Genomic DNA, 12,535 nt, shown 5'->3' on the forward strand with positions numbered 1-12,535 from the left:
TAGACTGGAATGAAGGAACACTGAGAGCATCTCAATATGAGAAAAACTGAGGAAGTAGATGAACTATGTATTGAGATCTCCCTCTGAAAGGCATTAGGAAATTAGAGAAGACAAGACAGAGAACCAATCACTAAAAGGTCACAATGAGAGGTATGTGAGGTACTAACCTTAAGGCAGTGGTTCTCAACCTTGGCTGCACATTAGAATCACCTGGGAATCTTTTTAAAATCCTGATTTCTGGGCCTCATCCTCCGGAAATTCTGTTTCTTTGTTATGGGGTGGGGCCACAACATTAGTAACAAAGAAACAATTTCCGGAGGATGAGGCCCAGAAATCAGGATTTTAAAAAGATTCCCAGGTGATTCTAATGTGCAGCTAAGGCTGAGAACCACTGCCTTAAGGGAATTTTGAAATGAGTCTGTGAGCAAATCCCTCAAATCACCATCCATTGAAAAGAAGTGGTTTATACTAGTTAAGCAAATCCTACTCTCTTTAAGCCTCTATACCAGTGGTTCTCAACCTTGGCTTCACATTAGAATGACCTGGGAATCTTTTTAAAATCCTGATTTCTGGGCATCATCCTCCGGAAATTCTGTTTCTTTGTTACTAATATTGTGGCCCCACTCCATAACAAAGAAACAGAATTTCCAGAGGATGAGGCCCAGAAATCAGGATTTTAAAAAGATTCCCAGGTGATTCTAATGTGCAGCCAAGGTTGAGAACCACTGATCTATACCCTTATGATTAAATGGATACCAGTAATACTGGCCACTAGTTCTTGTATATGTGGTAAATGTTTTGAAAACAATTGTTAAAAAAACAACTGTAATGATTAAGACAGCTCTGGAATTATTTTCATGGCTTTTCTTAGTAGACTGGACTTACTTTCAGTGAGCAATATTTCAAAACAGACATAAAACCAAAACCAGTGTGCTTGATTTTGAGTTGAGCTCAAGTGTTAGGATTAAAATGGGAGGGAAAGCCAGAGCTAAGTGAATGGGTATTAAATCGCTTTGGTCTCCAGTCAACAATTGGGTGTTAAGCAGATATCAAGCTGGCCCTTTCCTTCCTATGCCATTCTAGCCATGTGAATATGAAGCCGGAAAGTATAATGACCTTTCAGACTTGTTGCCCAGAGAGTTTTTTAATCACCACACCTGAGGCTACTTATATTCACTTTGTATGCAGTTCATCTTAATTTCTAGGGATCAGTCCAGCCTCCAGATAATGGAATTCATAGACTAGATTCTAGACTCTAGAAAATCAGTATCAACTCTGCCAGGCTGGTGACTACACTTTGTCCTTGGCCTCTCATGTAATAAACTGGACTCTGTCCTTGTTATGTGGAAACTGACTTCCCCCACCTATTCCTCACTTTTGGGAATCCATCTTCCCCATACATTTAAATCCCTATAAATCTAGGTAAATCAGACCAGTTACTTTACCATCTATCTTTTGTCTATGCTTCTACTGTTCCATTCTGACGGAGCCAAGAATTTAAAGATGAGCACTGAGTCAAGGGCATACATAATCATTCAGAGAATCTAGTGAATCAAGACTGTGCTAGGCCAAGCTTGGCAACTGTGCTGCATAGCTGAGGGGTGCAAGCTGAGGGGAGTGACAGACATGGCACAGATAACATCCTCCCAGAGAGATCTGTGGCATAAGGGTAGTTACATGCCATGATGGTTGCTCTGTCTGCTATTGTTTCATGGTATTATTTATGGCCCCCAGTCATTTTGGTGACTCACAGATCTTGCTGATCACTTTCTAACGTCAACTAAATCAAGCAGGACAAAAGCCAAAATGATATGTGTAAGTGATGGTGTCTACTTTCACCTTTTCCTGTTCCTCTTTTCTCTGCCACAATTTTTCACCCTCCTTTCTTACCCTCAGTAGAAAGTTGTCATAGGAAGGAGTCCCAGAAGAAATTCATTTTAAAATGGAAGAGTAATGTAGAAAAAAAACCTGAAAACAAACCCAAAAAACACATAGGTGTTGGACTCAGAGAAACCCACCTTCAAATTCTAAATTTGCTACCTCTTAAACTGGAAGAAGCTTGTTTCCCCATCAAAAGTAAGAATATGACTGGCTTCCAGTCAAGACAGCAGATAGGTAAACATGGTACTCACACCCACAATCACATCAAAATTACAACAAAACTTCAGAACAACTATCATTTAAAACCACCTGAAATGTATCTGAACAGAAGTCCTATAACTAAGGATATAAACAACCCATGATGAACCCAGCTCTTGTTGCTCAGTGGTTGAGGGTCAACCCAGGAATCAAGAGGTCACAGGTTTGATTCCCAATCAGGGCAAATGCCTGGGTTGGGCCCCTGCATAACAGCTCCTCTTCTGTGGGGCAGCCAGTTATCAAATCTGATGGGCCTGTGACTAAGTATCTCCCATTTATGTGACAACAACAGTCAAGACTAAACTATAACAGGAGGGTGCACACAGACCACAAGGAGTTGTACTTAAAGCACCCAGATTGAGTGAATGGGGACACTCGGCCCTATAGGACTATTACATAAGGCCAATCTATAAAGACTAGGAGATGTAGCAACTCCACCTAATTAATTGAAATATGCAAAGGGAGGCAGACAAAATGAGGAGACAAAGAAACATGTCCCAAATAAAAGAACTGAATAAAACTCCAGAAAAAGAATTAAACAAAGTGAAGACAAACAATCTACTAGATGCAAAATTCAAAACACTGCTTATAAGGATGCTCAATGATCTCAGTGAGAACTTCAGCAAAGAGGCAGGAAACATAAAAATTGAGATAGAAAACATAAAAAAGAACTAGTCAGAAATGAAGAACACACTAACTGAAATGAAGAATGCATTACAGGTAATCACCAGTAGAGAAGATGAAGCAGAGGAAAACAATCAGCATTGGGAAGAGAAGGAAGCAGAAAGAGCCAAATAAAAAAGAATTTAAAAAATGAGGATAGTTTAAGGAGCCTCCAGAACAACCTCACAGTATACCAACATTAGAATTATGGAGGTGCCAGATGAGGAAGAAAGAGAGCAGAAATTGAAAACCTATTTTAAAAAAATAATCCTGGAAAATTTCTTTAACCTGATATAGGAAATAGACATTGAAGTCCAGGAAGCACAGATGCACCCAAAGAGGTCACACTAAGACACATGATAATTAAAATGCCAAAGGATTAAGGCAATGATAGAGTCTTAAAAGCAGCAAGAGAAAATCAGTTAGTTACCTACAAGAGCGATCCCATAATACTGTCAGCTGATTTCTCAACAGAAACTTTGCAGGCCAGAAGGGAGTGGCAAGAAATACTCAAAGTGATGAAAAGTAAGGATCTGCAACCAAGATTACTCTTCCCAGCAAAGCTGTCATTTAGAATCGAAGGTCAGATAAAGAGCTTCATAGATAAGAAAATGTTAAAGCAGTTAATCACCACAAAACCAGTATTACAAGAAATGTTAAAGTGTCTTCCTTAAGAAGAAAAAGAAACAAAGGTCAAAATATGATTAATATTGTAATAAATTACATTTTATCCACAATTACTTTAAATACAAAAGGATTAAACGCTCCAGTCAAAACACATATGTACAAGAAATGTACAAGAAAACAGAACCCTTACATATGTGGTCTATAAGAGTCTGACTTCAGATAGAAGAGACACATAGAATGAAAGTAAAGGGATGGAAAAAGATATTTCATGAAAATGTAGACAAGCAAACAAAAAGGCTGAGTAGCAATACTTATACCAGACAAAATAGACTTTAAAACAAATGCCATAACAAGAGACTAAGTAGATTCAGCAATTCCACTTCTGGGTATTTATTTAAATAAACCCAAAACACTAACTTGAAAAGACATAAGCATCCATATATTCATTGCAGCATTATTTACCACTAGAGGCCCAATGCATGAAATTCGTGCAAGCACCTCGACCCTGGCAGCCCTAGCTTCATCTGGAAGGTCATCTGGAAGGACATCCAGAAGGTCATTTGGCTGTCCAGTCTAATTAGCATATTATGTTTTTATTATTATAGATAGCCAAGGTATTGAAGCAACCTAAGTGTCCATCAAGAAATGAACGGATAAAGAAGTGCTGCATATATACAATGGGATATTAAATGGTTATTAAAAATAATAAAATCTTACCATCTGTAACAACATGGATAGGCCTAGATGGTATTATGTTAAGTGAAATAAGTCAAAGAAAGACAAATGCCAGATGATTTCACTTATATGTGGAATCTATAAAACAAAATAAATGAACAAGCAGAGCAGAAACAGTCCCATAGATACAGAGAACATTTTAAGGTTGCCAGATGGGAGGAAGGTTGGGGAACTAGGTGAAAAAAGTGAAGGGATTAAGAAGTGCAAATCTGGCCGAAACCGGTTTGGCTCAGTGGATAGAGCGTCGGCCTGTGGACTGAAAGGTCCCAGGTTCGATTCCGGTCAAGGGCATGTACCTTGGTTGCGGGCACATCCCCATTGGGGAGTATACAGGAGGCAGCTGGTCGATGTTTCTCTCTCATCGATGTTTCTAACTCTCTATCTCTCTCCTTTCCTCTCTGTAAAAACTCAATAAAATATATTTAAAAAAAAAGTGCAAATCTTGTAGTTACAGAATAGTTATGGGGATATAAAGTACAACATAGGGAATATAATCAATAAAATTGTAATAAATGTTTATTATGTAGGGTGGGTGCTAGATTTATTGGAGCAATCACTTCATAAGTTATATAAATGTCTAATTGCTATGTTATACACCTGAAAGTAATATAGTATTATATGTCAACTGTAATTGAAAAATAAAAAATATTAAAAAATTAAAAATGGTTGAACTATTTCTAAAAATAAAACAACTAAATGTGGAGAGAGAGACAGAGAGAAGAAAATAGAGATAAAAACTGGTAAACAGAGAAAAAGACAGACACTCATATTATAGACATTCAGTAAACATTAATGACTATCCTGGCTTTTATTGGTAAGATTGATAAGATGGCTTAGGTCACAGTGGTTCTCAACCTTCTGGCCCTTTAAATACAGTTCCTCATGTTGTGACCCAACCATAAAATTATTTTCGTTGCTACTTCATAACTGTAATGTTGCTACTGTTATGAATCATAATGTAAATATCTGATATGCAGGATGGTCTTAGGCGACCCCTGTGAAAGAGTCATTGGCCCGCCAAACGGGTCGCAACCCACTGGTTGAGAACCGCTGGCTTAGAATATTGAAAAGTTCCTGATGTTGTAGAGGGGGAATTTTTTAAACAAAGTACCTTGCTGTAGAGGGGAAAAATTTTTAACAGTACAATGAGAAGAAAGGAGTGAAAGAATTTGGACTATAAGTAAATAAAAGGTGACAACAGTGAAACAATGCTGTGGTTCTAAGGAGAGAGAGACAACTAAAAGAGGGCAAAGACTTCCCAAATGCATTTCCAAATTGCAGCTGAGAAATAGAAGCTCAGAGACAAGAGTGAAGGATTTTAGTAAAAAATAATAAAATAAAACGAGGGATATCATTCAGTTGTATTATTTTCAGCCACTCTCAAAATGAACTGTGACAGGCTTTCATTTGGATTTGCCCATTTAGGACCATGCACAGTTTTGCAGACCACATTTATGTTTTTATACTGCTAGTACTTTTACTTGACATTTATATGAACTGGCTTCAGAATCTATATCAAATGGCATTCTCCCAGGTTTTTCACACGAAACCCATAGAAGAAATGCATATATGAATATATTTTACCTACTTTGTAAATGTAGGCATTCCTTCAACTGATGCATGTCTACATTTTCTCATTTCTCTAATGTCCATGTTTGGGTTTCATTCCGTCAGGAAATATGAGAAAGTATCTGCATTTTTCAGCAATGTAGTGAGTGGCAGTTAAATGATTAAAAACTGATTTCCAAAACGCTTGTTGAGTGTTGATGACAAAATGAAGTCCTCTATAGATAGCTTAAAATTGTCTAGCTTGGGTTGGTGGTGGCAGGGAGACATATGAACATATAGATGGAATATGTATTAAGCCCTAAAATTTTGGGGTGAGAGAGTTTCAGAAGATATTGAAAAAAATAATTAGAAGTTGCAAAAGAACCTGTGTGTGCAGCTCTGTGGCCAATAGGTGGAAAATGACTCACATGTAGATGTACTGTGGTTAATAATTTTCCACATTTTGGTAAGATTGGTAAGTTCATTGTCAGCTAGATAAGAATGTAAGGGGTGGGGAGAGATAGTTTTCACTTTGTAGCATGGCTGACAAATGCTGGGAAACTAGAATCTGTTGTTGCCAAAGGATACAGCAATCATGTGGAACAAAATGTCAGAACTTACCTAGGAATACCTACATCTGTTAGACTTCCTGGCTGATGTTTGGGCTTATTGGGGAGACTTTGATTATGTCTACTCAGATCTCCAAGATTGCTCTCCCTCTTGAATACTAGGGGACAGGTTCTGCTGGGGAGGTCCTCATGCAGTGTAGGTAGTCCAGTAACTCCTTCCTTTTCCCTAAGAGTAACTGATTACTTTGCCCCTCTGTGGCTCCACAGAGAATACTTTGACCCTCTGTGGCTTCTTGAGAATATTATTCTAATAAGGTGGTCAGAAAAAGCCAAGAATCATATGATTTCACTCATATGTAGGATATAAAAATGAAACTCATGGACACAAACAACAATATGGTGATTACCAAAGGGAAGAGGGTAGAGGTTAGTGAAGGAGGAAAACTATATGATGACCGAAGATGATTTGACTTTGGGAAGTGGGCACACAATGCAATATACAGATCATGTAATCATAGAAATGTACACTTGAAACGTATATGACCTTATTAACCAAGATCACCTCAGTAAATTTAATTTAAAAATGAAAAAAATGTTCATTAGATATTTATTGAGCATCTACTCTGTGCCAGGCATTATTCCAGTAACTGGGATGCAACATTTAACAAAATAGGGAAAACCCTTTGCTCTCTTGGCACTTACATTATTTTGGGAATCAAATATCCTCAATAGATCTTTGTACTTGTTATTCTGGTGACCATGTTAGGTGTATCTCATAGAGGATGATGATTGAAGTGCCTCCTTTATTCACCAGAAAGCCTAGTACCCTGACTAAGCTTAGCACCCCCAGTCTCCGTGCTGTTTGGCATGGGTCATGTTCTTCTTTGGGTGGCTTATATTGTATGTGAATATAATATTGTAAGCTTGCCTGGCCTATCTGTCTCTATCTTCCACCATGTCCTTTCTCTACCTCACTGGTGCTTTCATTTAAGCCATCACTGATTCTCACTTGGACTACTGCATTGTCTTCTAACCCATCTCTGCTTCTACCCTTACCTTACCCTACCCCACCCCATCCAAGTCTTACCACAGCAACTGGAGTAATAGTTTTAAAATGCAAATGTGATGGTATCACTCCCAGATTTATTTTACAAATCAAACTAAAAATGAAGCATCACAAAGAGCCCCCAGGCTTTGGCCTTTATCCTCCTCCCAGTCTTATTTCTTAGAACTCACTGCTGGCACCCTATGACTCAGTCATTTTGAGCTACTTGCTCTTCTGTAAACATTCTGTATTCTTTCACACCTGCATGTCTTTGGCCCTATTGGTGCAATTCTAAAGTCTAGAATACCATTTTTAGCCTCTCTGTCTAACTAGCTCCAATTCATCATTTTTATGACTTTATTGAGATACAATCACAGAGCAAACAATTCACTCATTTAAAATGTACAATTCAATGGTATTCGTTCAGCCACAGCGTTGTGCAACAATAACCACTATTTAATGTCAGAACATCTTTATCCCCCTAAAAGAAACTGCAACTATTAGCAGACACTCTCTATTTCACCCCAGCTCCTCCTTCCCCCACCCATCCTGGCAACCATTAATCTACTTTCTGTCTCTATAAATTTGTGTATTCCAGAGTAATTTTCAAGACTTTTTTCTGGTGTTGCCTCCTCTTGTTTGCCTCCCAGTCCCCTGATTTCAAAGTCTCTCCTCTGGGCTCCAATAATACCTCTTACATGGCTTTGTCATAGCACTTAGCCTGCTGTATTCTTTCCTTTGTCCACACAGGAAATGACTTACTCATCTCTGAAACCCCAATGTATAGTGCTTGGTCTGGCTTAGAGAAAGTACCCTGTAACCACTGGCTAAATGAATGAATTATTTCCAGGAAGCTCAGACAGGGATAAAGGTCTCTCAGTGAGTGGGTGAGAGATGAGTGAATACACAGGCAAAGCCAGATAGTGGATATCTAAGTCCCTACTTTTCAGCCCACTTGCACTTGGACAAATGCAGCAACCACCACACTGATGCCTATTTCCTTTCTATAGTTGGTATTCAGGTTGCAGAATCTAGGGAAGCATTACCATAAGTGGTGCAGAGGAAGTATATCCTTAGGAACTGTTTATGATACAACAGTTTATGCTTTACCTGTGTGACTAATAGCAACACTCTCAGGTCATTATCCTGCTTAACTTGTTGGATTTTTTTATTTTCTCTCTTCTCTCTCTTTCTCTCTCTCTCTCTCTCTCTCTCTCTCTCTCTCTCTCTCTCTCTCTCTCTCTCTCTCTTCCCCCCTCTCTTTCTCTCCCTCCCTCCCTTCCCCCATTCCTGCCTTCCCTTCTTCTTTCTTTCTCTCCTCCTCCATCCCTCTTATTCCACCCTCACACCATTGGAATATTTGCCTTTATATTTGTAAAGCACATTTCAGAATATCTCTGATTAATAACATAGTACTTAATTTTTTTTAAAAAAAAAAAACCAACATACCATAGCATGAGCTATCTGAATAGGAATCCACTTTGAAAGCTGTTTAATTGTTCTACTCAATGCACATTTCTTTTTACTTGATTGGATATTTGAAAAGCTTATTAGCAAAGGAATATAAGACAATTGCAAACACAATGGAATATGAAGATTTTAAATACTAAATAATCTCAATTTTAGCATTTTATTGACTAGAGACAGATTGGGATGCACTCTGACTTTGGCCACCATTGTCTGCCTTTCTCTATTTCTGTCTCTATTTCAAATTCCCCATTCTTCTCTTCTCCAAATCTCTACCCTATTTCCCTTCTCCTCCATTCCTTATCTCTTTCTACCACTCTTTTTTATTCTTTCCTCCACCCATTTTGCTGTATGAGCCCTTTTTATGTTTCATTCTGTGTTTTTCCTCCACTTTTTAATTCTCCTTCCTGACTAGTCCCTTTTTCTCTTTCTTTCCTTTTGTTCTTTTTGCTCAGGATGAGGTCAGGAAGAGACAGTGTGTGGGGAGGGGAGAGGGTAGGTTGAGCAGGAAAAGAGAGAGTGGAGATTGACAATGGGGCTGTCCTGAACCCACCACATCATCTGCTACCAAAAGGGATGTGCCCTGGTTCGAACCACCCATATTTCCTCCCTTTAAGCTAAGGCACAAAATTCCTTTGTGACTCACTTTTTTATCACTTACAAAATTGAAGCAAAATAATATGTTTCCAGACTACCTCACAGAAATGTTGTTAGGGTCAAACTTGGTAATGAATATGAAAAAGGTTTGAAAAGAACCAGACCCTGTAATTGGAAGCACTCAAGGGAAAGGGTGGGAGGATTGCTGCCTTGCACTGCTCAGGGATCTGATTAACGTGAGGACTGCACTTCTTGTCTTTCTGAGGAATGTGTTTCTTTTCACCTTTGTCCTACTCATCAAATAACTTGTTTGTATGTGTGCCTTGTTTGAATGTCCTTAGTGTCTGCAGAGGGGAAGGATAACGTGTTCCTTTGTATGCTGTTGATTTTTATCCATTCCTTTTCTCTTGCCTTGGGCTAGCAAATGGAACCTCCAGCAGCCAGCTCTCTACCCCCAAGTCTAAGCAGTCTCCCATCTCTACACCTACCAGTCCTGGCAGCCTCCGGAAGCACAAGGTATTATGTCTCTTATACCTTACTAAACCCCTTTACACTTGGACTTTTTTTGTTAGCTTGGTTACAGTTTTCTCTTCCATCAGCTTCAATAGCACAGCAAGGCTAGAATTTCTTTTCATCTGGTCTATTAGTGTGAAGCTCTGGGAATTCGCAGGGGCTGAGCTTCCATTCACTTTTATATATTCCTCTGACCCCTGGTTTATTTACTCCTAATTACATTTACCCAAAAGGTAGGGTCCCAAATATGCATTCTGAGTTAGTGGTGTCACCAAATAATTGACTCAGGGGGTGGGATGAGCACTTGTCTGTCCAATTCAGAGGCATGGTGAAGAGGGCCTTAAAGGAAACTTATGTCTCATAGGCACCAGTCAATAGAAGTGACATAAATGTAGCACTCAAAGAAAGTTAGCACTGAGTTAGTTCCTTTAGATTTTCCAGACATCAAAATATGAACAGATCCTAGTTTCACTATTTATTTGCAGCCAGATTCTGATGCAGCATAGGAAGAGAGGGCACATGTGTACTGCATTGGTCCTAGGCATCATGTGCACTTCTAAGTCATCTCAAATAAATATACCATTAAAATAATAGAAGTGTATAGATTCTCTAGCTCCACTTTTAAAATAGATTCATATCCAGGAATCTCTTCTGTATAGAAAATCTGGAGTGGTTACTGCCTTGTACCTCATCTCTGAGATGTTATAAATGTGATTTCTGCTCTGATTACCACATTCTAGAGCAGTGTCCTCGAGGATTCTCTTGTATTTTGCCTGTTCATAAGACTCAGTGTGAGATGGGAAAGGCAAAATTCACCAATGTGGCCAACTGCATCACAGAACTATAGATGGTCAAAGCTGGAGATCTTAGATGGAAATAAACTAGTTTCATTTTATTCTTTCTGTGATCTTCTGAGGTTAATATTTTACTACTACAGAGGAGGAAATTGCAACTTAACAAGGTTAAGTTATTTAGTACAGTAACATAACTAGGTAGTAGCAGACAGAGGACTGGTACCCAGATTATTGCTAGTAATATGGCTGAAGTCAGTTTGTACAAGGTTATTCGACCTGACTGTACATTGCTTCCCAACTCTGTGCTCAGTGACATTGTGTTGGTAACTAGGACACAGCTGTTGTAGGAAGATTTACACCATGGAAATCAGCAAAGACTACAAATCAAAGTTGTTTTGTTCCTACATAAAGTCAGTGGTTAAAGATTTAACCGCACACCACTACCTGACATCCATTTTCATTTCCTTTTCTCTGCATTGGGGTTTTAATTTCCTGGTTAATCTGACCATTACCTGCTCCATCATTCCTAATGTCTGTTGTATTCCTTGAGTGACCCTTTTAACCTATGGTATTGACTCTGACCAGAACCTTCTAATTGATTTGGTGAACTATTTGGTTTCCCCAAAGGAGGAGATGCTGAACTGTCTATGTAGCCAGCATTACCCAGAGATTGTGAGGTGAATGAAAATTAATTTTGCAGTGAGCTTTCAGTTATTCTTTTTAGCAGCAAAGCTTATTTAATGTGGACATTCCAAGATGGGGAGTAGCCTAATTCTGCTTTTCCACTCTCCACACAGACCCTCCTATATGCTACATTACTTATTACTATATATTTGCCCTATGCATTTCTGCCCTTACATTTTCTCTGAGAAGTGTGACCTATCCCAGCACCTTCTATTAGTACCTACCCCGAATAGCTGGGAGAAGCATAGGAATATATTTGGTCTGCACTCGTGAGTCATTCAGCTTTTCATTTGACATGTTCAGTTCATTTAGGCTGAAGATCTATTATTCATAAGCCCATTGATGCGAGTGACGGGCTTGTTAAACCATTTCTCCTGGTTGGGTTTGCAGGCTTACTTATTTATTTATTTAGCAGTCAATTCTAAATCTAATTTAACTACTGAAAGGCTAGAACAAGATATAGGTGGCAATATTGTCAGACCTTCACTGTTTTCTTAACTGTGGAATATTCAGTGTATCATTTTATTTTTAAAATAACTCTTTTAATGACAGCTGAGCAAACAAACATTAAGTACTGAATTATATAATTTTTAGAGAAAACTTTTAAAAAGTTATATTTTGGTTTAATTCTAAGTCATTTTTAAGCTTTTTATTTTGATATCCTTTCATATTTACAGAAGTTGCAAAATAATAAAGAACTTCTGTATAGTCTTTACATAGATTGACCAGTTGTTTACATTTTGCCCCATTGACTTTATTTTTTGTGTTCTCTCACTCTCTCCCTCTCTCCCTCTGTCTCTCCCTCTCTCTCTCTCTCTCTTCTCTCTCTCTCTCTCTCTACACACACACACACACACTTTACTATTTTTTTAGCCATCAAAATTAGGAAATTTGCTCTGCTGTGATACTATCATCTACAGTCCATATTCGAATTTTATCAATTGCCCTAGTAACATTCTTTTTCTGGCCAGGATCCAATTCAGGATGACACAGTGCCTTCAGTTTTCATGTATCTTTAGTATTCTTTAATCTATTTAAAATCTTTTAGGACACTGTATTGTACAAATGAAGAGTACAGGCCCATTATGTAGAAGAATGTTTTTAAATTTAGGTTTGTCTATTGTTTTCTTGTTATTAAATTCAGATTATACATT

The 12,535-nt window shown here is 38.3% G+C and overlaps 1 protein-coding gene across 1 annotated transcript in view; it reads left to right on the forward strand.

Moving 5' to 3' along the window:
* Nucleotides 1-10,750, forward strand: part of DCX (doublecortin) — a 138,543-nt gene extending 127,793 nt beyond the window's left edge. Inside the window, exons 5-6 of the mRNA XM_036304129.1 lie at nucleotides 9,812-9,906; nucleotides 10,688-10,750. Of these exons, the coding sequence (XP_036160022.1) occupies nucleotides 9,812-9,906; nucleotides 10,688-10,750 (158 nt within the window). The remainder of the gene's footprint in view (nucleotides 1-9,811; nucleotides 9,907-10,687) is intronic.
* The last annotated feature ends 1,785 nt before the right edge of the window (nucleotides 10,751-12,535 follow it).

Source organism: Myotis myotis, unplaced genomic scaffold (assembly GCF_014108235.1).
Source record: "Myotis myotis isolate mMyoMyo1 unplaced genomic scaffold, mMyoMyo1.p scaffold_m19_p_4, whole genome shotgun sequence".
In the NCBI taxonomy this organism is placed as follows: Eukaryota; Metazoa; Chordata; class Mammalia; order Chiroptera; family Vespertilionidae; genus Myotis; species Myotis myotis.